This window comes from Hippocampus bargibanti, linkage group LG09 (genome assembly GCF_051943395.1).
Source record: "Hippocampus bargibanti isolate YZ-2025 linkage group LG09, ASM5194339v1, whole genome shotgun sequence".
NCBI lineage: Eukaryota > Metazoa > Chordata > Actinopteri > Syngnathiformes > Syngnathidae > Hippocampus > Hippocampus bargibanti.
Window position 1 is genome coordinate 13871282 of NC_142742.1, and position 26023 is coordinate 13897304.

Below are 26023 nucleotides of genomic sequence, written 5' to 3' on the forward strand. Positions count from 1 at the left end.
ATCCTGTGGGACTTCCAGATACAGACTGACAAGATGGTAATGGCCAACCAACCAGATATCGTGGTCATAGTAGATAAAGGGCAAAGGAAAGCCGTTGTCGTGGATGTAGCGGTCCAGAGTGATGGAAACATCAGAAAGAGAAACACCAAGGGCTCAGAGAGGAGCTGGAGAGACCCTGGAAGGTAAAGGTGACAGTCGTGGCTGTGGTGGTCGGAGCACTCGGGGCAGTGACCCCCAAACTAGACGAGTGGTTGCAACAGATCCTGGGAACAACATCGGATATCTCGGTCCAGAAAAGCGCAGTGCTGGGAACAGTGATGGATACTCCGCAGAACCCTCAAGCTTCCTGGAGGATCCGAGCTAAAATGGGGGACAGAGGATTTTTGTTTATATATATACAGTAAAGTCTCGTTATATCGATATCGGATATATCGATAGTCCTGGTTATATCGATACTATTTCTATGCACGCACGGAGAAAATTACATGCAAACAGGGTCGGATATATCGATAGTCCCGGTTATATCGATATTTTTTCGGACTCCCTTGAATATCGATATAACGAGACTTTACTGTATATATATATATATATATATATATATATATATATATATATATATATATATATATATATATATATATATATATACACACACACACACACATATCAGTGGTGGGCCGTCAGAGCCAGCAAGGCCTTCTCTGCTGGCCTAACATAATCAGACATCATTATCATAATTATAATAAAAGTCAATTTCATTAAAAAAAGTATTTTTTTCTAAATATATATATAATTATTCTACATACTGTTTTCTTGATGTTATATTATATCCATTTGGTTATGCTCCTTTCAGCGTTGTAGTTTTAGGTCAGAGTTTTTAATCCAATCAGAATTCAGATAGCTTGTGTCGCCAGGCTGTATGAAATCTGACCGACGCCTTCAGAATCAACAGTGAGGGCGTCTGTGCGCTGTACATGAACGGGCACATGTAGTGCATGTAGTTGATATATAGTTGAGATAGCCAATCAGATCACAAGTTGGCACAGTAAGGCCAGCTAGAGGGCCTCGCGTTGAACATGACATGTATGCGTCCTGTGATTGGATACTCACTTTACCTCAGCCCTCAGCGGAGGCAGCGCTATGCAAATCAACCAAGCTACAACAGATCAGACCCGGAAACTTTAGCAGAACAACCAAGTATATCTACTCGCTTTTTTAACCCACAATGGCTGAAGGAGAGGACAACTCGCTGTCGCATGTAGGCCTATTCTCAAAAACAAATGAAAAAGATTTGTTTACTTTTATTTTCAACAAATTTTGTGAACGTCTTGTTGTTTTTCTTATATTAAACTGACATTTTGTAATTTAGCGTAAAATCTTGTTAAAGATTGCATATTCTTGGTGGACTTCATAAAACTTTGTGGACAAATGATTTTAAATTTCCTTTTATTTTTAAGTGTTTGCAGTATCACGTATAGTGACAAGTTCTAATTGCTGATGCAGATTTATTTATGTGTAATTGCTCCGGAAAATAGCCTGTGTTGTAGACGATTAAGGTGATGCCACGCCCAGTACTGCGTGCGTGTAAATGATATCCCCAGCCGTTGTGTCATAAATTATGGTATTACGAGGGATATTTGTTCAAGTCGGACTAAGTAGGACTTCACTGAAGGCCTAGGTGTGAAATGCACGGACCGCCACTGATACATATATATATATATATATATATATATATATATATAAATATGTATGTATGTGTGTGTGTGTGCGTGCGTGTGAACGCACACGCGCAAACACACACACACACACACACATACACACACACTTCCTCTCATCTTGAACAGTGATTGAAAGAAGAATGAGAAAGCTGTCTATACTGGTCAACATGGGTGTTCTGTGCGGAGTGCGGAAATGAATGAGTTGAAAACAAACCAATCGGAGGCACAAACACCAGTGAAAGCATTTGACCCATATCGTCGCATGTAATGCAAGCAGCTGATTTCAATCATGCTTCAAACATATTTGTCCCGGGTAATCGGATTGATGAGGGATCATTTTTCACTTACCGTGAGGTTGTGGTTAATAGGGCAAGTTAATCTTTCTTGACAAATTCTATGGGTAAAATAAAATTCACATTTTTGGTTTTTGATTTTTGAAGGCCAACATGAAAATGGAATGATGTACAGAATGTCACCTCTCTGCTTGCCAATGATCCTCTTCCAACCCTTTCATTTCAGGCTTCGAGGACAAATCTTTATTGTGATCTGAGACTTTGGACCGTAAACACGGTCTATACCCAACCAACTGCACAACTACACAAGATGAATTTACACATGTGCAGGCCACATGTGAATACATTTGTGGAAATCAATTTAACTGGAAACCAGGAATACACAAATGCCCCAGCATGTGGAAAACAATGACTGAAACTATGCAGCTAGCGCTAACTGAGTGTCGGTATGGTGGGACTTTGGAAGTTCTTTTCACCAACGGGTCACTTGGGTGTAATTTACTTTATTTTTATGGCCCCACAAGACCAGTTCAAGGAAAGACAGTCAGTCCATGTGAGGAGATCTTGTGGAATGACCAACAATCTGACAAGGGGCCAACACTGGCTCATTACTGGCTAGTTCCATTAATAATGTAAGACCTGGAAAGAAGCCCACCAAGGTTTGTTTAACTACGGAGCAGAGTTTATGAATGGTGATATGAACCTCACCCCGAGGAAAGCGGGCTCTACTCACCATTACTTGCCTCAGGCATGTTATCAAACAACAATGCTGGTGAACAAGGCTGTCCTGTATGCATGTGATAAAGGTAAAATGTTAAAATGGTACAACAAACCAACAGTTTTTCAACAGAAAAGTTGTAGAGCCGTGATCCTCGAGGGCCACCATCCTGTATGTTTTAAATGTTTCACTCCACCAACCTACCTGATTTAATCAATCCAATCAGCAAGCTCTACTGATCTTTTGTATCAGGTCTGTTGGAGGAGAGGAACATCGAAAACGTACAAATTAGTGGCCCTCCAGGACCAGAGTTTGAAACCTGTCCTGTCCTGTCAATGACGTGGTGAACGCTCCAAGCAGACCAGAATCATCTTCATTGGACAAGTGTGTAAAACACACAAGGAATTTGTTTCCAGTAGAACACGCGGCAGACCAGGCGAAGCTTATCCTCTTTCAGAATGCTGCAATTCGGCTTCTGACCGCAACCAAGAGATCAGAACATATGACTTCAGTCTTAAAGGCTCCTGATAGTGTTTAGGAAAGCAGAAGCGGCGGAATGATTGGTGATGTCCAGTGGCTCGAAACACTCATTTCATACAGTCCATGATTAAAACTGCAGCTGGCATCTGAATGGCCAAGGGAATGCTTGAAGTCAATGAATAGACAGGAAGACAGCTGTAAATGCAGAACCTTGAAGTTTTGCTGCTCAGAGGCCTGAGTCATGCACCGTAAACGGTGATGTTGATGCATGAGAGCACCGCAGTGTACATTAGAAACTTCACACAGGAAGTACAGCACACTGCCCGTAATGTTTCATGACACATCGGGTATTATCAGGCTCTCAGTTGGACCTCAAACTCTATGAATCAGCCTCCCTCTAAGGCCATTTATAATACAGGCAGCCACCAGCTGTGGGACACTTAATCTCTCGCAAAAATGGCCATTTCTCCAAATCACTTTTGGCCGTAAGCTTCTGCTCTTCTCTGACCACATTTTAAATCATGTTCACAAATGAAACACATGTAGGCGCTCCTTTTCACATGGAGGGATATAATCTAATAAGGCCACTTTGGTGGGGACTCGTGGGCTTTGAGTCAGGTCACGATCCTGAAATGACAGAATTTGGAAGAGTGAAATGGAAAGTTGGGGGCCTCTCTTTAGGCAACCATGCCCCAATCCAAATGCTCACTTATGGACTGGGGTCGCTTGCAACTTTGCGGGCAAAGACGAGGGGTCCCAAGTAGAGCGATAGCATACCAACCTGTCTTCATAATGCTTTAGGAATCTCTCCTGCACTGTGACAAATGACATCAACATCAATGTCGGAGGAGCGAGAATCCATACATTCCTCACCTGTGATCGACTTCCAGACCTTGGCGCGTTTCTCACAGCTGTCCTTCCCAAGTGCTCAACACCATCTGTAGCCGGGAAGAAAGCATACCGATTTACACCGAAAGGTGAAAATTATTAGTCATTGTTTCGAGCGGTTGGAGGGGGTGGTATCATGAGATAGGAGTGACCTGACTTGAGATATGTGTTTAAGTTGCACAACCCTGCGTTACATTAGAGGCCAAAAAAGCAAGTCCATTTTGACTAAAGGATTAGAGAGTATGGATGTTTTCAAATGTAGGGTGTAAAAGTGTAAAGTTGGTGAGAAAAAAAAGAATATACAAGTGTAGACACCTAAAAAACACTACTTGAGTTCAGCGTTTGTACTTCATTTCCTCCCGTCATTTTATTCGCCCCGCGAAAGCGCATCAAGTACGTCAAGTGCCATGATGATTGCATGCTTGAAACCGTAACTACCAAGTGGCCCGCAGCATAAAATACATTGTACAGTATAAAATGATTCCCAGAATAATCCCCCACTTTTAGAAAATAGAAACTAGTAAGAAATAGTTGTCCATCCCATAGGTTCTCTGGGAAACAGGAAGTACTCGAGCATGGTAGTTACTCCTAGTCCAAGTGCCAAAGGATGACTGATTTGTGGGATGCTCTTTAGCAAACATTCCTGAGGGAAGTTGAGAGGGACCATCATGCAAATCTCCAGGTGCATGCCGAGACCAAACAACACGGGACTCCTGATTCCCAAGTACTTCAAGATGCCAATCTGCTTGTCTGTCGGTTTCGACCACACAAAGGACATATGCAACCATCTCGTGGAAATTCAATCCAATTATTGTTTGCACGCAACGTGCGGTACATTTGGGCACACACAGAAAAAACTGAACTTTTGTCTCAGTATGTTCACGATGTGTGTGTTGTTTGAGTGACAGTATCATCTGGCTGTGATGAATATCTGCAAGGTCACATTAAGCCCGGTTTGCTCAAGAGTTGGCGAATCGGACTTCATTACCGTGTGGATTCACTGCCACCTGCTGTCTACATAATTCATTGTTTAAAAAAGTACTCCCACCCCACAATCCCCGCCGCCCCCCCAAACACACACGCCATTATTTTTAATTGTCCCATATAAACATTGCGACCGACAGGAAGTAGGCTGGGAGGTTCCAGCACACCCACGAGCCACACGAACGTGAAGTGCTAGAGAAAATTAGAATACTTTCATTCTTTTGTAATTGAATTCATACATTCAGAAAAATATCTGTTTTAAAAAGAAAAACAATGAAAAGACCTTCACAAGTACACTTTTTTAAATGTGTTGATTTTATTCCCATTAACAGCAATTGCAGGAAATCGCACACATTCATCATCAGAGGCTTGACATTAAAAATAATAAATAAGAATGTCATATAGGTGAACGTCAATGCCATGTAGGTGAAATACTGTATACACGTCTAATAGTTCACAGAGAAATTAAACTTAAGCAAGTTTTAAAATTTCTTTTGTTGCGGCATTTTTCCTCCAGCGGTAGAGCTTTGATGAAGGCTACGACGGGCAGCTGAATCTGTCCACAGGATAACAGAAAATATATGCATCAACAAAAGAAATCTAAACCCTGCTATTCATTAAAAAAGACAGACACGATGAACGTTTTTGCTCTAATAAACAAGACCAACCAGTGGTGTTGAAATCACAACAGTACATCTTCATTTTGTTCTTAATTCAGTTCAATGGGGCTTTACAAGTTTAGGTAACAGTGCTATATATAGGTATGTTAACACACTCTAATAATGTTAGGTCCGGTGCTTTCTTTTAATAAACCTACATGGCACAAACCAAAACAAACATTTTCCTACTAAAAAAAAAAAAAAAAAAAAAAACATGACATCAAAAGCATATCCCCTTTTACTTCCCGAGTCGCACTTCGCGTCATGTCACAACGCAAGCAAGCTCCGATGTAATATCTTTTAGGTGCACGACAGTACATTCAAGAAAGCCTTGAGGGCATCTGGGAACATACTAATGTTTATGTCTGAACATGTACTTTTACATTTCAACTTAAAGGAGTGGCAATAAAGATGGGGCAGACTCTTCTACTAACAAACAACTCAACAGCATTGTAGGATGTGGAAGATCAACAACCACATACGTGAGGCTGTGTGCCGGGGGAAAGGAGGCAACTATGAATTGTGCGTGTTTGCTCAAAGCCAACGCATACCTGTGTCGGGATGCACAAGTGGCTGCTAGGACATGCTGAGGTAAAACCAGAAGAGGCTAATAACTAAAAAAAAAAAACATGCTCGTGAGCCCCCTCATAGTTGAGCGCCGCAAAGCTGTAAGCTTCTCTGGATACAATCAGAGGCCAAGTATGAATAAGGCAGCCTTCAAAAATACTCAACACAATAACCAGTCACCACTCCTCAGACGGAATGGTGGATTCAAATTAAATATTTTCTCAAAACACAAGTTAAGAATCTACACAAACCATAGAGTGGATTATTTTCAAAGTGAACTACAAAAGAAAAGCTCTCAATAAATAATTATTACATTGAAAATAAATCAAAACCCTTCTTTCAAAACTCATTTGGAAAAAAAGTATAAGGACAAAACTTGAAAAAAAGAACAATTCTCATTTCATGCATTAAACAAACAAAAGAATGACCAAGAACATTTTAATTTTACTAGGGGAATAAAATTATGAACATGAGGGGGAAAAGTTGGAGTTTGAGGATAAAGACAGAAAAGTTGCCACGTTACAGGCCAAAAAAGCCACAATACTACAATATTAAAGTTGCTTTTTTAGACTACGGTAAAGGAATAATGTTGACTTAGATGTTTTTAATTTGGTTATAAGGTTGCGGGAAAGTATGCCCTTTGAGTAATATTATGCAAGAATAAAATCATCATGGGAATGGAAAAAAATACAATAAAAGAACAGCAATAAAAGTTGGATCTTTCAAGAATCAACTTCAAAATCTTAAGAAAAATGTCAATGTTATAACACTCGGAAAATAAGTTCCAAATCATGAGAATAAAATGAAATGTTTGACCACCAACAATCCCCGCAAAAAAAAGTTATGTTATGGTTGAATAAGGTAGATGCATTGCAAGATATTTATTTAATCTATAGAATTCCTACATCTCAATAAGCAATAGAGTTAAGTTGGGAAAAACACTCATCACAAGTCACATTTATTCTTACAAGTATTTCATAAAAAAAAAAATCAACCTTATTACTGCATTAAGAATGCATTTTAGTTTTCGGCTCATTTTGCAAACCTTGATTTACTTTTGTTTCTACTCGGTGTGGCCCCCTCTTGTGTGCACACTTATATGTACAGGGAAATAAAAGCAAAATCATTCTTTACAAACACGTCAGTCAGTCCCTGATGGTTTAAGGCCAAAGTGCTCGTGATGCAGATCCCACCCGTATCACGTGTAAGCTGCTGCCTCAACTTTAGTGTTCCTCAGCTTGTACAATAGTACTCAAGGCCTTTGCTCTAATGTCATTTACATTTACACAAGAAAAAAACTCATCAGCTAACGTTAGCAATAAGAGTAAAAGAAGCTTCAACCTCAGATCCTTTTTGACACTCCATGGGTTCCCCTTGAAAAAGAAGGATGTTTTTATATACATATACCAGTTCATGAGGTTCCAGCGCAGTCGTCTTCTGCAAGGCTTCGAGTGACACCTTTCCATACCAGTCAGTTGGGCATTCTCTGTTCAGAAGCAGATTTGTGGCTGGCTCCTCCTAGGCTGGGTCAGAGCATGCCAAAACCCTCACTGCCCTCGCTGATGGCCAGTTTCAGCATTTTATGCAGCTCCTCGTACGAATCGTAGGACGGCAGGCACAGCTGGTTGAAACTGCAAACATGAGAAACATCCTTGTTGGAGCACTTGCGCAATCTTAACAACCCGGAGAACTGCAATGTATCATACGAAATAATTCAAATTCTAGTTTGTGAGTGACTGAGCCCTTCCACATTACCGACCCAAATAAAGTTTGTTATTGCCTATTAAGGCCGTAACATGGCAGCGAGCACTTTTGGGTAAACGTAAAGGTCTTTCCATGGCCACATGATTGTGGGGAGGAGGAGCATCATAACTGTACTAAGCAATGTTTTAAGAGATAAGTAAGTGTCCCACATTGCTAAATTGGTCCACAAACTATTCTTTACTCCAAACCTGTCTTCATTTTTCTCCTGTATGTATGCCACTGGGAGGCCGAAGGTCGTGTGGATAAGGAGGGCCAAGATTGTTAAAGTCTGATGAATGTGTGTAAAAGACTTTTGAATTGAATTCTATCAGGAGCCAGGAAGCCAATACATTTTTGGTATTAATTCTAAAAATTAAAAACATGGAGCAAAGCACATGTGAGAGTAGATTCCAATGAAATTCGGATGTAAACTTTACTTTTGCAGCTGTTTTAATAGTAAATCTCATTAGATTGTGCGGGTACACCGAAATACCATCTTGGTGAGAAAAAAAAGCACAAAATATGAAATGGTTAAAAGTCACTGCATTCCCCACTGACCAGGTATGTGCGGTGGGCAGCGTACTGTGTGTCGGGGCAGCAATGATCTGGAACGAGGGACAAAGGGTATTGAAGCCTCCGGGGGGCAGCTGGGAGGAGCCGGTGGTGAATTGCAGAAGGCGAGCCAGCTCCTCTTGGGTGAAGCTTGACACCACCGCCCAGAACCACTTCATCACCTGCGTGTGTCAAAGCGGACATTGCTCATCTCTCTTAGGCTTCAGGCAAAGTGACAACAGTGCAAGACGGAAGCTGACCTTCTCTCGGAAATGCCACGATCCACCCACGATCACAGCGTGAGCCTTGAAATCCTGTACATTGATGTCGCCGGTGCCACACATCAGCAGCTGAAAAAAAAAATTAGGCTTCTGATTGAGAAGCAAGTGTCTAAGCTTCCAACAACACTGCAGCTCAGTTGCTCGTGGCAAGATGGCGCTGAGAGCAATGTCATGTAAAATTTTCTCCCCTGTTGTCTTTCGGTGTGAGTGTGAACACGGGTGATGATTGTTTGTCTATGTGTGCCCTGTGATTGGCTAGCAGCCAGTTCAGGATGTCCCCTGCCTTCTTCCCAATACAGCTGGGACAGGCTCAGGCACCTCTGCTACCCTTGTGAGGATAAAGTGGGTCAGAAAATGGATGGATGTGACAACAACAGGTGAAGAGCATTATGAGAGGAGACTGCAGAGCGGTTGCCCCTTTTCGGCAGCACGAATATGCCAGCACCGTTTTTGATTGGGAGGAATGTCGGTGCCATTTGACTGACGTCGCTGGACAGCTTTGGGGCAATTGTGCTTTCCTTGGGCCTGTAATATGCAGCATTTTCACAGCCCCACTTTGTTCAGCGGAAAGGTCGGTGCTGTTGAACAGTCTGCGGCTGGATGCGTATGTGGAACTGTCACGGGTTGGAATTGAAGCGGATTTACGTGGGACAGGAGATGTGAGACAATCTCTTTTGTCAATAGATGCTACAGCTTTGTGTTTGCTTTCAGCATTTAGCTTGTAGCAGACGTATACATTTCACCATGATGTCCCTGATCCAGTGGTGAAAAGGACACTTTGATCCTCTCCTCTTTCATCTAGAACTGTTTCATACTATAAAGAAGGTGCAGAAAGGACTTAAGATTGAATGAGTGTCTTTGTCTTGTCATATTATTCAGTTTTTTTTTGTTCGTTTGACTTCAAGATGGCGCCGCGTGAGCATTTAAAGCAGCTCCTGTATTTTGTGTTTCTACTTCTTCCTTTCCTTTCCTTCTCCTTCCATAACTTTGCTGCTGTGAAATGTAATATTTCTCCACTGCGAGACTATTAAAGGTTAATCCAATCCAATATTTTCTGACATGATCAACTTTGCCAAACGTGTGCTTGCAATTCAATCAAAACTTGCTTTTCAGACATATACCCCCCTTTCCATCTCAAAATCACTGCAGTATAAATACATACCTCCAACTCATTCTCATCAAATATGGCAAGCAGGTTTTCTGGGACCAATTCATTCAAACCTGCGAACGACATTGAAAAAAATTACACAAATTTAGTGCATATTCCCCCCAATGTCAGAGATGATGCATTGGGGGTGCAGGCGTGGGTTGATGGCAAGAATCATTCACATACCTTTCAGGAAGTGTTCCACCTCATCTCTCACCTGACTGGCCAGCCTGTATTGGGCCAGTAGGTTAAGATAATGCATCTTGTTTTCATTGTTTACTGCAATGTTGGTTCCCCCTGAGATCAACTCCACCACCTGCAGCAGAAACGCACACTGAAAACAGCAGCTAACATTCAATGGCAGTATCTCTCTTCTTCTCTCGGGAGAGTAGCGGAGTTAAATGCATCAATTCATTTTCATGAGCACTTAAGCTCAAACTCCAAACAGCAATGTTTGAACACAAATTCACTTTACAAGTCAGACAAATGTTCGCGCCACTCTTGCTGCTTCATCTTGCTTCTAAATTGTTGTAGAAAACAAAGCTACGGTGACCGTAGAAAACATCGCCAGCATTTAGAATAATGAGGTTCATGCCAAACTAACAACATGTTTTCCTCTGGTTTGCTTTGGTGGTTGCTGTCCCCTGTGAAAAGATGTCATGGATTAAAAATGATGATAATACAATGTGTACGGGGGGATGGATGCTCACTTTTTCCAGCTGGCCGGACTTGTACTTCTCCTCAGCAAACACCAGATCCATTTCGCTCACGTCATTGTTCAAGATGAAACACACTTTGGTCTTGTAGAACTCTTGGTCATCTGTCTCAAAGAACTGCGGGTGTGGAGGACATGAAACATTGAAATCAACATTTTGGCTTTGATTGGTGATTGATTCTGCTTTTGAAATGCATTGGGTCAGGTTAAAGAGCAGGTTTGGATAAACAAGGTAGGGCACATCCAATTTCTGTGTTCTGCCCTAATTTTTGGGGGGAAGGGTGCAGAACAGCTGGTGACCAAGACATAAACAAGTCGAAGAGGAACAAAAGGTTGCTTTCGTTTCATACCTTGTAATTCATTCTTAGACCAATGATTTGTGCCAAGAAAGAGCGCGTAAAGCGAGCTCGGACCAGCTGTTTGTAAGCTCCGCCAAGTGCAGACTCGTACAGGCACTTCCCAACCACGCGGCCGGCGAACTCGTACATTTTCAGTCTCAAATGCGCCGGTCGGTCGGCATTCGGGTGCACCTGAATGAAAAGCGTTATGTTAGCATGCTTTTTGTAAGATAAAAAAAGTTGTAATTGTGTCAAGGACGAATAAAAACGTCAAAAAGTGTCATATAATCTTGTCTCCATTAGGGTGGAGGCGATTTAGCCCCGGTGGTTCGTGGAACATCTTTTCACTCTTGTGAGTGGCTATTCAAAAGAAATATAATAACCTGGCAGCCATTTATTTGATGTGTGGCGTTTGAAATTGTGTAGAAATATCATGACATAATAGTTTGCGCTATATTTTCAGTTAAACACCTGAAAACTTTTTATGGACGCATCAATCAATCGCATTTGGCTGTTTGTGGCAGGGTTGGTCATTTTTCCCAACGGCTCACTGGACGTAATAACTTACTATGATGACTTTTATAAGTCGATGCAACTCACCAGGCCCTGGTTGGTGTCACTGAAGCGAGTGAATAACTGGTTGGAGGTGTCAAAGAGAGTCTTGCATATTAACTCAAACCATTCCCTGCGGGGGCCTCCCCAGTCCAGAGCTGCAAAGCAAGATACAAAATGTTACTTTGGTATTCCAGCGAAATGCGGCGATTATTTTGTTGAAAACTGACTGCGATTAATTACCTTCCTCATCTTGAAAGACAACCTCAAAATTTTTACTCCAATCTGACACTGAGAAGTTCCGTGTTGCCTTTAGGGACTAAAAGAATTAGATGGAATTAGAATTTTCACAATGAGCTTGTTAAATCCTAAATCCAAAAATCACTCACTGAATCAAGAATGGAGTGCCGGGTGATTTTTAGGCAGATCTTGGTACGAGGTCGCTTGGAGTGAATAAGCCTGAGTTCACGTTGAAAGAAGTTCACCTTGTCCTGAAATGTTTCTGAGCCACCTGTGGACACATCAACAATCAAAACACAGCGAGCTAACAAGAAAATGTATGTCCTCGACAGGAAAAACAAACCCATGTTTTTGTGGAGAAAGCGAATGAAGGTGGCGGCCATGATGTTCCTTTCTTTGCAACTGAGCTCCACGGGTGGCTGTATTCCATCATCGACCACGAGTGTTCGGTATTTGTGAACGGGGTCAGGACCGTGGTAGCTAAACTGAAAGAATGGAAATTGGACCAGTGAATACCTGGAAAACTCAAGACTTTGGGGCCAAATCCGACTTTCTGAAGAAAATCTAGTGTGTACTGTATACTGTTTATTGTTATGTGAGATTTTTCTTTTCAATTGGTCAGAACACTTATGCCAAAAGTTTCATTATACTATTACATTCCTATTTGCATGTCAACATTTTTCATGCATTGGTTTCAAATTCAAATTTGTTATGAACTGTATTGTATAATAGTATTCCCAGGGCCAATTGAGTATACTCCAGTCATGATGGCCGCTTTGAGGAAAACCACAAAACTCCAATGTCAACGATGAACATGAGATTGACTCTGGCCGACAAGAAAGTAATTATATTTAAGGTGGGTGAAGTGTAATAAAAAAACAACTACATTTTCTAATTACCTTTGTTCCAGGACAAACTCGAAAGGTGAAAAGGCGCCACGGAATAATTTTCAGGTAAAATTCCTTCACAGATAGTTGCTGTTAAAATAAAAATGCATGTACATCATGTATTGTTATAAATTATTTCAATCAAGTTGACGGCTTGGTCAATGCACTTACCTTTGGCGATATATAACAATAGACCTTTTTTGGTTTCTTGACTTTCTCAGATTGGCCCTCCACAGGAGAGTCATGCTCGTCGTCTTCCTCGCCCATGGACGGCCTAGTCTGCGGTGCCAGCAAAGATGAGGCAGGTAGTTGCCACGGGGAGCTGCTGTAGTTCCCGTTGCTGTAGTAGTACGCCTCAAAGTAGATGCTGTTGCCTGGTGTGGACACATTCTTCTCCACATAGGCCTTTTCATTCTCTACGTGACAAGGAACAGTTGCAGCACACTTCATCAACTGCGCAGTGAATGACCAAATTAATTATTTAATTACAAATTATATAGCTAAATTATATTTTAAAGCACAACCGATACTATTTTTTTGTTTCCTAACTGACATGAGAAAAACGTTTTATAGCATCTATAATACCCAAAACACACAGGCTGACATTTTAGTCAAATGAAAAACACCAATAAAAATGACTTAAAGTGTCCCAAAACTACTTCAAAATGAGCTGAAAAAGTTTCAGTTTCAGAAGGTCCCGCCCCCTTTCACGACGTCACGCCAAGACGTCTTGCCTTGCTCGAGAATCAAAACAATGGCTTCAGATTTGGAGAAGATCCTTTCTTGTTACTCATCCAGTTATGAATATGAATGTTTGCAATCGATTAAAGAAGTCCTCCCTTATCAATTCGAGCCGTCAATGACACCAATGTAGCATCCCAGAAAATTCACAAGATGGCGCCTTAGCTCCGTTGGAAATGGGCTGATTTGTCTGCTGGGAATTTGTGTCATTTCGTATTAAGTAGTAGTCTTGGTGCAACACACAACGATTCACCATCGCGTTATTTATGTGTTTTCCTTCTAATTTCGCCATCAACGCGGATCAACGCTTAATTTTCAGACCAAACAAAGTACCCAAAATGCATTGTGTGTCGCTTTCTCGGTCAGTGACGTACCTACCGTGACGTCACGGTAGGTATTGTCACCAACTCAAATACAAGACTTCCTGAATATTCAGCGAGAGTCTTAAAAATTAAAATGTAGCTCTATGCGGTGGAATCTTTGTAAAATACGCTCAGTACAAGTTATTTGAAGTGATTTTACAAATTATGGACACAACTTGTCCTGGGGCGTCGGTTGTCCTTTAAATGCCAAAAGATGCAAAGGAAAGTTAGGTAGATTTGGCTATGCCAATGTGACAAAACTAAAGTGCACAAGGTGTCGCATTAACTAATGCACTCGAGTATGCAGAAATACAATACATTGGGTATTGTGGCATTTCTTTCCAGAATAGAAGGGTAGTAAGCAAGTACAAGTATTTAAAAAAACGATACAGCAATGAAGTGTGACCTGAAATTTTCCACAACATTCCAACATTGTGAGAGTGTAGTGAGGCCACGCTAGGAGAATCGCTTTATAGCTGGGGGGACATAATAAAGTCAAGCTTTACTCACCATTGAGAACAATAATGTCAAATTCCCCATTACTGAGTGGCTGATCCAGGTAGGCGATGCGGGCCCTGAAGCAGCCTGTCTTCCACAGGGTCAATTTCATCAAAACCTGACACTGCTGCTCGTTGAGGGAGACCGTTTTACTGTAGCACCCCTCTGTGCTTTCATCATCCACTGTGCCCAGCTGCAAGAAATAGTGCAGGCATAAAAGAGCGATTTAAAACTAAGATATGACAGATAATTGTTGGGAGCTCTCAAAACGCTTAAAAGTAGAAATCGCTCCCTTACAGAGTGCATGTGGATGCTGTAGTTGGCCTCATCTGTGAGTGATGTGGAGTTACTGGTGGGGTTTCCATATTCATCTCGAGGCTCAATCTGCAGAGTGTGCTGCTGGTTGTGTGTTAACACTAGCGTCGAGAAATGGTAGGTTATCTTAGTCTTGGATGGAACGACTATACCTGAAATGGGGCAAAAACAAGGGATCGTCAGAGCAGAAAATGGATGAAGTTAAAACAGATTCAATAGAAAACTAACCTGGCTGGAAGATTTTATAATAAGGGCTGTAGGCCACGTTGAGGCCACCGAGTTTGACAGCGACCTCATAGCGGCCAGCCTTGCGCACGGTAAAAGTTACTTTTACCACGTTTGACTCTGGTTCGTGTAAGACTTCCTGTGTAACAGGGATATCCAGAGCCAATTCAATGTGGGTGATGTTGACCCTCAACCCCACTGGACGATGAGCTGGGAAAGGCTGGCCGTTCTTATAGAACAGCTGAGAAGAAGAAAGGACATAGCGGATCAGGACATCACTTGAACATCACACAGAGTCACAACTTTAACTGGGAGATATAGCCATACAAAAATGTCCACAAAAATAGGGCATTAAAAAATTTATATGCGACATTTTGTATAAAATAAAAGAATCAAATGAATTTTTTTTAAATTGGCAACTGAAAAAAAAAAAAGTAAATCCCCGGGGGGGAGAGGAAGGTACCGGGGGGGGGCGGATAGCCTGGATCCCCACTCAAGTTGTGAAAAGACTGAACCCCCTAACTCGCAAAAAAAAAATGTTAAATCAATGAGAAAATTTCCCTTTGAGGTTTCCTGCTGCCCCTTCCAGGGGCCCTGAAGGAAAGGAAGATGGTCCCTTTGACCTTTTTGGGAGCTTGTTGGGATTTCTGGCATTTCCCTTTGAAGGTAGGGAGGTGATAGTTGGGATTTATTTTTTTTTTTCCCCGAAAGTTCCTTATTAAAGAAGTATATTTTTTTTTTTTTTTTTTAGCTTAACTTTTTTTCTTCTTCTCTCATTAAATTCTAAGTACACATTTATTCAATATAAAATTTTCCCCCCTTCAAAAACCATAAGAGTTTGGCATTAACATAAAAAAATAATTTCCCCCCATGGGGGGGTGAATCTTGATCCCGCCTGGCGTAATTTTTTTATGTCCCCACCCAAAAAATAGTTGGGTAAATTTTTAAACAAATTAAATTTAAATCTTTTAATTAAAAAGCAAACTTAAGTCAAAATTTCGTTTTGGTCCCAAAGTAAAAAAGGGGGGGTTTTCGCGTTCAACCTTTTAAATTGTATGAAAGGGGAATAAATTTGTTTGTTTTTAATGGGTAAGTTGAAAGGGGCATTTCCATTTTGGGGGGAGGAGCAAAAAGAAAAGTTTTTCTATTTCATTCAAAAAGCTTACCAGTCCACGCGATTTAACGGGTGGCAAAATTTTTTAAAAAAAATATAGAAAAAAAAAATCTGGGGTTCCCGGTGATTTTGTAAAAAAACGCTTTTGTTAATAAATTTTTTAACAAATTTTGAATTGTTGGGTGTTTTCCAGGAATTTTAACGCCGTGAAAGTGGAATTAAACTCCGGGGCATTGTGTGTCGCTTTCTCGGTCAGTGACGTACCTACCGTGACGTCACGGTAGGTATTGTCACCAACTCAAATACAAGACTTCCTGAATATTCAGCGAGAGTCTTAAAAATTAAAATGTAGCTCTATGCGGTGGAATCTTTGTAAAATACGCTCAGTACAAGTTATTTGAAGTGATTTTACAAATTATGGACACAACTTGTCCTGGGGCGTCGGTTGTCCTTTAAATGCCAAAAGATGCAAAGGAAAGTTAGGTAGATTTGGCTATGCCAATGTGACAAAACTAAAGTGCACAAGGTGTCGCATTAACTAATGCACTCGAGTATGCAGAAATACAATACATTGGGTATTGTGGCATTTCTTTCCAGAATAGAAGGGTAGTAAGCAAGTACAAGTATTTAAAAAAACGATACAGCAATGAAGTGTGACCTGAAATTTTCCACAACATTCCAACATTGTGAGAGTGTAGTGAGGCCACGCTAGGAGAATCGCTTTATAGCTGGGGGGACATAATAAAGTCAAGCTTTACTCACCATTGAGAACAATAATGTCAAATTCCCCATTACTGAGTGGCTGATCCAGGTAGGCGATGCGGGCCCTGAAGCAGCCTGTCTTCCACAGGGTCAATTTCATCAAAACCTGACACTGCTGCTCGTTGAGGGAGACCGTTTTACTGTAGCACCCCTCTGTGCTTTCATCATCCACTGTGCCCAGCTGCAAGAAATAGTGCAGGCATAAAAGAGCGATTTAAAACTAAGATATGACAGATAATTGTTGGGAGCTCTCAAAACGCTTAAAAGTAGAAATCGCTCCCTTACAGAGTGCATGTGGATGCTGTAGTTGGCCTCATCTGTGAGTGATGTGGAGTTACTGGTGGGGTTTCCATATTCATCTCGAGGCTCAATCTGCAGAGTGTGCTGCTGGTTGTGTGTTAACACTAGCGTCGAGAAATGGTAGGTTATCTTAGTCTTGGATGGAACGACTATACCTGAAATGGGGCAAAAACAAGGGATCGTCAGAGCAGAAAATGGATGAAGTTAAAACAGATTCAATAGAAAACTAACCTGGCTGGAAGATTTTATAATAAGGGCTGTAGGCCACGTTGAGGCCACCGAGTTTGACAGCGACCTCATAGCGGCCAGCCTTGCGCACGGTAAAAGTTACTTTTACCACGTTTGACTCTGGTTCGTGTAAGACTTCCTGTGTAACAGGGATATCCAGAGCCAATTCAATGTGGGTGATGTTGACCCTCAACCCCACTGGACGATGAGCTGGGAAAGGCTGGCCGTTCTTATAGAACAGCTGAGAAGAAGAAAGGACATAGCGGATCAGGACATCACTTGAACATCACACAGAGTCACAACTTTAACTGGGAGATATAGCCATACAAAAATGTCCACAAAAATCATTGTTCATGTTAAAGGACAACCGACACCATTTTTTTTGTTTCCTAACTGACATCAGAAAAATTTTTTATAGCATCTAAAATACCCAAAACACGCAGGCTGATATTTTTAGTCAAATGAAAAACACCAATTAAAATGACTTAATGTGTGCCAAAAAGTTTGCTGACGACGCTTCTTGGATAAGAAGCGAAACGTTCGACACCTTCAAAGAAGTACAGATGACGGCTGAAGAAACCTCATCGATACTTGGCAATAACGATGATTCTGATTCTGAAATAATAATAGCTTATTTTTTTCCTCCCTATATTCCAATCTGTATTGCACTTGTGCTGTCTTTTTCTGAGCAAGAATGTACGGCAGCAAATTGCTTTTTCAATTAAAAAAAAACACAAAAAAACTTGAGGTCAGAAAAGATATCCATCTAAATATTAGTCACCTAACCCCACTGACAAAATATCAAATTACTTGCACTCTGAAGCTCATCGTCTGCCCCACTTCCTGTGGCTCCTTCCAATCCCATGACACCTTGCAGGAGCGTGGATCCAAGTAGTTGCCCCGCACATAATCGTAGATGCTGCGGTCGCCGCGGCGGCCTGGATCCTCGTTCTGCAGGAAGCTAACAACCCTGGCTGCAAGCTCACACAGGAACTTGATGGTGAAGACAAATGCAATGATGGAAACAGTAATTCCACCTGGCAGATGAGGTGAGACATAGATAAGGAAATTACTACTCGAACATTCTTTCAGGAAAATATAGTACAAGTACAAATAAATATACATGTTTTTAATAATTATTACATGTATCGAATACCTGACCCGGATTAAAAATAAAAAATACATTACGCAAGGAAAGCAAATCAAGAATGATGTTTAGGTTATTGGATTATGGCCATCTCAGACACTTTGTCAAAATCAGACATGTGTCTGTATTATATGGTTAGTTATAGCCGCACATAATAAATAGCCAGACAAAATGGATGGCAGAGATAACAATGCAGCAAAAAAAGAAAAACTACACATTTGATGACCAGTGTAATTGGCTTTGCACCAAAAGTTAATCCAAGAAAACCAAATCAAGGTTGTGTTTTCATGAAGTTCAATTTCTTGAACTTTTTATTTTTGTCTTCCAAGAGATGTGTCAGTGCAGACTACAATAAAAGTAGTCATTCAGTCATACTCTGTATCGAGCAAACCAAAAAGCCATTTCCTGTTATGATAAAACATGCTCTCTTAAAATGCATTAATTGTACTGGCAATGAGGTTTGAATGTTCCACTTCATTGGTGAATACAGAAAGCAAAATTGTTTGCCCAAGCAAAAGTTGTGATGTGAAAACACAAGGGTTCATTAGGAACTCACCAATCACGTAAAACATGAGGTCCCTTATCAAGAAGCACAGTGCCACAGTACAACCAAATAGGAGCGCTCCAGCTGCAAAAGACATATTACAAGAGTTTGAGGGGATAAGTGTAAAGTGCTGAAGATGCATGAGCACCCAGCAAAAAATAAATTCAATCATGAGACAATTTGGTACTTGTGCACGAAAGCTCACACTGTGGTTTGCTGGAGTCCTTAAGCTTTAGGAAAGGCTTAGTTATCTTTTACAGACTGACAAATACATTATTTTATTTTTCATACGCTGCAGCTTTTTTTTTTTTGAATCTTTTGACTGACATAGTTTTTGGTAAACAGGTTCTATAGAAGTGATTTATTGGCTGGACAGATGTGGAGGGAATCAGGTTTTCATCGGGTCATGACATTACAGTATATAAACAAAAATAAACATTTTAAAATAAAATGATTATGTTCAATTTTAACGATTCCCCTGTAGTGTGCAACCAAGGCGAGCAGCCAAAGTTCCTGAGTAGACGAGTTCACTCACTTACCGATTGACCACTTTTCATTCAGACGTCTTTCAGCAAGACTGCGCACAAGTTGTATCTCGTAATCCTGGTCCCGACTCCTCCGTGAGGTCTGGAGGATCTTGATGCCCGTCGACAACTTGATGTAGTCTTCGTAATAGTACCCCCAGGCGGCTAGGGAAAGGTGCAGCTGACTGTCAAACTGTGACAAGTCATCCAGATTCATATAACCCAAAGTCTTCAGCCTACAGTGGACAAGAAATATAAGATAACAGTATCCAATTCGTTCACAAATATCATCAATACCTCATTCCTGCAAGAGGACGAAAAATATTGGATGTCACTCAACCGGCATATAATGTCTTTTTTGATTATATTCACTGGTGGTGGTGCGGTACCGGGAAGGTGGCAACATGTTAAATTGCAAACATTTTATTTCATACAGTCAAAAAGATGACACTTTATAACTTAAAAATACAACTTGAACAATATCACTCTATCCACTTCATATTACAACAATAAAACGTTTTTAATACTCCTTCATAGTGCTTTGGAAATGAAATTAACAAATGCTCTAGCAAAAAAAACAATCATGTTTTTATTTTCATGTAAATTATGGTTTGATTACTTAATTTTGGTTACTTAATTCTGCGCTTTGCAACCTTTATGGAATTATAGCACACATTGCACACTAATTGACAATAACGGACTTAATTTATCCCATTAAATTCCAAACATTTATTCCAATCTGAGTCATTAAAATTATTTGTAATTATACCATATTTTAGGGCCTACAGGTCACTTTTTTAGAGTTGTCTGTTCCCGCAGCTCATACTTGGATGGAATCAAACTGTATATATTAAAGACCTTTGACTTGCATTATTATTACTTAAAATATTTTTTTTTAAAAAAAGCAAAATGACAGCTGTATTTAGTAGTATTCCGATGAACTTACGTTTTGTAAAAGTGTCCAAGGTTTTGAGAACAAAGCCACTCTTGCAAAGCAAAATCTCGGAGCAGGTGAATATGAGCTTCAGCAATTTCCCTCCAGCTCTGTTGTTCCTGCACCACTTCTTCCAAGCGACTCAGTACACTCAGACTCAGCTCCTCCAGTGTCTGCACATCTAAAATCCTCAAGGAAGAGGCCGGGAAATGTACAATTTCACACATTAAATCATGTCTTCCCCTGACAGACATGAAGAAAAGACTTTATTATGCTTCTAAAATTTCATCGAGTTATATGACCATTGTTCAAAATTCAGTAACTGTCCAGAATAAACAAAGACATGACAAGTGGAAATGTGTGCTTAGCCTCAGGAACGTGTTTTCGGGGACAAAAAAACTGTTTTTGGATTCAGTCATAATCTTTTTCATTTTGAATCCTCAGGGGGGTAGGGCCCCATCACATCGCTGGCTTAGATGGTAATGTAAAATGGGCTCTCACTAATGTTGCACTTTTTTTACCTTCGGTACTAAAAAGCACTCTACACTGGTTTAGTGTTTTGCTCAAAGACACTTGGACAAGGTTGCAATGTCTACTACTGAGCCATTCTGCCGCTTTAGGGTGCCGGTACATAAAAACAAGACAATAATTCACAGCCTCATTGAGTGGCAAATAATTCACATTTTCTGCACTATCTGAATGGAAACTCCGGCGAGTGAATCAGTATACTGCACAATCAACGACTCCAGACTACATTTTAAATACAGGGACAACCACACAAATGTTTTCCCCCAAATCTGAGCATACGTATAAAGGTTGTGGGGCTTTTCAGGACAGTTACTCCTAAGTTTTATTTCTGCAGATGAGATCAAACTCTCAAGGACCTTATGGCAGCCCAAAGGCTGTATTTGCCGACAGCTGACTTACACATTCATACAAGAATAGATCTTGTTGAAAACAATAATAATAAAATAAATACATAAATGAACAAAGGGTGGGTGGATGGATGGATCCATCGATAGATCGATCATTTGTTAATTGCCTGACGAGACAAAAAATGTGTTCGAAAAGTTGAACTCCAAATTCCTATCATGTCTGCAATGAAGAACTTCGGGTGATTGTCGTTCTCATTTTCATGAAGACCATGCAACAAATGTTAGGTACTGTGTATTACATATCATATTAATAACAACTGCCACTCACTGACCTTCAAATAAATGTTTGTATTGAGAAAGACTGTGTCCACGTAGCCATTCCTCAATCTGACCGTCTTTGCCTTTCTTCCAGCGAACTTCCCAGAAGAAGATCCACAGTGCCGAGCAGATGATAAAGGTCAGGAAGAAGCGGCGGTCCATCAGACCATCGTGCCCCTGACTATCTAATTTCCTGACAAAAACATATGTGTCTGACCCCCAAAGCGCATTCATTATTACACAAATAGTAGTGTCAAAACCCTTGGTGACTACCCAGTCTAATGAGAAAACAACATTAGCGCCACAATGAAAACCTCATTAAATGCAGGACAGGTTTCTTAGAAAGATCAACGCTCTTGTTTGCCACAGGTTCCGTGACCATATGGAGGAATTAGCTGATTAACCTCAACAAATTCCAACAGAACGCGCACATGTGCTCGTGATGTCACAAAACACGCAACGTGCTAATTAGTTATTCATAGACAATACTGGATTTGACAAGGGAATAGTTTAGTTTAAACACTCGACTTTTGTGACTTTCCAAAATAGATTAACAAGGAACACGAATAGATAATTACGATTGGCTGAAGTGCGGAAACCGGGTAGCATTAATGCTAACAGTGTTGAATTGACAAATCAGTCAATAGAAGACAGACACTTACAAAGAAGCGTATCGTATGCATAAGCTAAAACATTTGCAGCCTTCTAACCAGCTGCATCAACAATTATAATAAGCACTCACATATTTTACTTCGGATATTTCTCGCATTACCACAACGCAGTCTGTGTACCTAACAACCGGAACATACACTAGCGTGTCGATGTTTGATGGCGTCACCAGTTCTGTTACAACACACGAGGACGGAGTAGCATGCAGTAATCATATCGTAAAGGGGCATAAATAATAGTTTTCAAGCATGGTAAGTACGCGATGTATACATGTGTAGGACATGCATAATGACGCTAAAATGTTGTATGCAGGTTTCTTTGCGTTCGTTTGTGCTGATTGGTCTCCAAAGCTTTGGCTGCCAAGTCTTCGCGCTAACGCTGCTACACTAGCATAGAGTAGTGCATGTTCTTTAATAAAAAGGAACACACAAGAAGCATATTGTAATCGTACCGTCACGAGATTAATGTCGAAATACTACGACAGTAGATTCGTGGATGTACGAAAAAAAGATGTTGTGGTCGGAGGAAAAAGGCGTATCATATATGAGGAAAAACAATACCACAAGCAGACGTCTACCTGCCAAGTTACACACGATATTTAACCTCGGTTGACATTTTTGTACACGAACAATAATTGTATTTTGCTAAGCTGGGGTGGACTGCAAAACCCCCGTGCGACATTTGTGAAAATAAAGCTGATCGGATATTAATGAAAAAAATAACGCCATTATTAATGGTTTTTATTAATGGGTTAACGGCATTGATTTTGCCCTTGTGCCCCTTGTATGAGCCTTTTTCGTTAATTTTCTTGGCGTGTGTTTACATGTGTATGTTCTTGTTTTTCTGATATTTATTTGTATTTCTTTATCTGAACTTTGAATCTATACAAAGCAAGTTATTCATTTATTAATCTTACCAGAAGTATAATCCTGAGTAAATATATAATTAGAGGCAAATCCCCACAACTCGCAGCTGGTCTCAAACTTGTGTTGACAGTCAGTTGTTAAAATTCAACTTTATTCTTTGAATTTAGCATATTTTTCCGTTCAAAAGTAGGAATCTCATGCTGGAAACATGTGACTTTCGCACAATGTTCCCATATAAAAATTTAATACATGTTGTTTTTCCCTGATCTTATTAAGCTTAATTTCTGAAAACATCATATTTGTTTTATATTAACAAAAAGTGGTCAAACATTTTTGGTACTTCAGCCCTGCTGCTTATACTTTCGAAGATAGGACATGTGTTAGTTTAGGCTAAACTCTCCTTTTTATCACAATTATATGATGTGAGTTCAGTGTGTTTGATATTCAGTGTTTTTATTTGGGCTTCTGCGTTTTTAAAAGTAATTTAATTGCAGCTTTTTATTTTCATGTTATAAAGTGTGTATTTAAACAACATTACAGCTGAAATAAAATGCATTGTGTACTGTCATCTCCTACTAGTGAACACTTCAATTTCTGTTTGTTGTGATTTTTTTTGGTCATGTAGCCAAAGCAGAAAACCAAAAAGTTTGCTGTCATGAAACGGATGATCAATTTGAAAGACCAGCGAATGTGAGTTGTATTTTTTTTCAGTAGCTCTGGCTGTTAGGATCATAAAGACACTTGAACCTTGTTTGTCTTGCAGAAAGGAGGAAAACCGCTCGAAAGCTCAAAAAAAGAAAAAAAAGGACCCTTCAGAGCTTAAGGAGAGAGAAGTGTACGTTTGCAGTTGAGTTTTGACTCTTAGTTGGGCAGTATTTGGTGGCTGTTTGATTTGATTGCACTTGTCTGTTTATGCAGGCCCAAGTACGCATCTTGTCTGTTCTTTCAGTACAATACTCAGCTTGGTCCACCGTACCACATTCTAGTTGATACCAATTTTATTAACTTCTCCATCAAGGCCAAACTGGACATTGTTCAGTCAATGATGGACTGCCTCTATGCCAAATGTAAGTGTTATTGTCAAATTTTGGTTGTTCTATTATGGAAATGTATCCACAACAGTTGTTATTTTTCCTCCAATCCAGGTATCCCTTACATAACTGACTGTGTAATGGCTGAGATTGAAAAACTTGGAATGAAATACAGAGTTGCGCTCAGGTACAAGGCACTTCCTGCTACATGAGCAATTTGTACTCACATGGCTGAATTTCAACATCTTCATCATTTTTTTAATGTCAGAGTCCATACATTTACATTTACCTTGTGTCCTTATACTGCTTATTGTGTATGGTGTATTTGTGATGATCAACACTGCACCACACACGCCGATATCTAATGCTGTACAACAGTGACGTGCAGTCAGTGGAGGCAGGTGAGGCAGTGCCTCACCTGTCATCATGGAAAGCTGTCATGGAAATATCAAATGAAAAAATAAATTAAACAGTTAGATGTATTTAGTGATTTGTACTTTAAAGTTCTTGTCCATTTAACTTCACCGTTTTAGGATTTTTTTCAAAATCGCTGAATTTTCACATTTACCGTTCAAATACTAAGTAGAGACGAGCGGTGACGTCATTGATGACGTCAGTGCCTCACCAGCCATGAACCTCACCGCACGTCACTGCTGTACAACAATCGTGAGTCTCCAATGAACTTGATGTCTTGTCATACCAAGACTGACCTGTGATAGGCATCATGTTGCCACGGGGTATAAAAACCTCCAGAAATATACAAAGAAATGGAAGACATTATCTTCTAAGTTTATCTACTCACCACCTCTTCTTGTCAGTGACTTGATAGACATGGACAAACACTCAACCAATTGCTCCAAGACTGGTGTGCAGTCACATTGTGAGCATTCAATTTGGCTTTTGTTCCATTCCACATAACAATCACTAAGTGTGTGGGTTGGCATCACTCTGTTCAACACACTTGGTGATTTGCTTTGCTTCATGGTAAACAGGTTTAGTTTTTGCCATTGTCATCACCGTTTTCCAAGCACGTTAGGGAGCAAAAATCTGCTTTAATGCACCCCACGCCACATATCATATAATCTGACCCGTGTTGGTTTTGACCAGAAAGCTGCACAATTTTTACCTAATGAAGTGATATTTTTTCCTGGTTGCAGGATAGCAAAGGATCCAAGATTTGAGCGTTTACCTTGCACACACACAGGAACATATGCTGATGACTGTCTGGTCCAAAGGGTAACACAGGTAATAATATCCATATATCTTTTCTTTACAACCACCTGTCTGTTGTCGTTTGGAATAAGACCTCTCATGCTATCTGAAAACCATATTTTGCAGAGTTACCGATGTGAAAACTGTTTTGTAATATTTCTGCAGCACAAGTGTTACATCCTGGCTACTGTGGATAGAGATTTAAAGCGGAGGGTAAGAAAGATCCCTGGAGTGCCCATTATGTACATCTCAAACCACAGGTAAAATCAGTTTACGGCTGCAGCTTGTATGACTCCCAAATACAATTAGGCTAACATTTTTTTCCTAAACACACAGGTACAACATTGAAAGGATGCCAGATGATTATGGTGCTCCAAGGTTTTAATTATTCAATTGTGCTGTGCTTGTAAATACATGTTTTCTTTTGTGCACATTGAAATTCTTAACTGGCTCAAACTCAAGCCATGCGGTGCAATCTCCTTTCTAAAATTGGACAATAGTTTATTTTGTTGTTTCATTAAATCATTTTCTGCAGTTGTCTTGAAGTCTTGAGTTATTACAGAAGGGGGCGTGCTCGGGCGTCTGTGGTGAAACAT

The 26023-nt window shown here is 40.3% G+C and overlaps 2 protein-coding genes across 2 annotated transcripts; one reads left to right on the plus strand and one right to left on the minus strand.

Annotated features, from left to right (window-relative positions):
* Positions 1-5383: 5383 nt before the first annotated feature.
* On the minus strand, positions 5384-22458 carry arel1 (apoptosis resistant E3 ubiquitin protein ligase 1). The gene is made up of 22 exons (XM_089004444.1): positions 22392-22458; positions 21664-21842; positions 20469-20637; positions 19538-19758; positions 19011-19082; positions 18118-18344; positions 17311-17548; positions 17065-17234; positions 16780-16960; positions 12934-13178; positions 12775-12852; positions 12219-12360; positions 12025-12146; positions 11879-11954; positions 11684-11793; positions 11096-11275; positions 10741-10863; positions 10217-10346; positions 10046-10104; positions 8863-8952; positions 8609-8784; positions 5384-7938 (listed from the first exon to the last, which is right to left on the minus strand). Coding segments are annotated over exons 1-22 (3093 nt in total). The 5' UTR covers positions 22394-22458; the 3' UTR covers positions 5384-7835.
* On the plus strand, positions 22442-25961 carry fcf1 (FCF1 rRNA-processing protein). The gene is made up of 8 exons (XM_089004443.1): positions 22442-22569; positions 23810-23874; positions 23948-24019; positions 24103-24251; positions 24330-24402; positions 25373-25460; positions 25593-25687; positions 25764-25961. The coding sequence occupies exons 1-8, from the start codon at positions 22567-22569 to the stop codon at positions 25810-25812; spliced, it is 594 nt and encodes a 197-aa protein (XP_088860569.1). The 5' UTR covers positions 22442-22566; the 3' UTR covers positions 25813-25961.
* Positions 25962-26023: the final 62 nt, after the last annotated feature.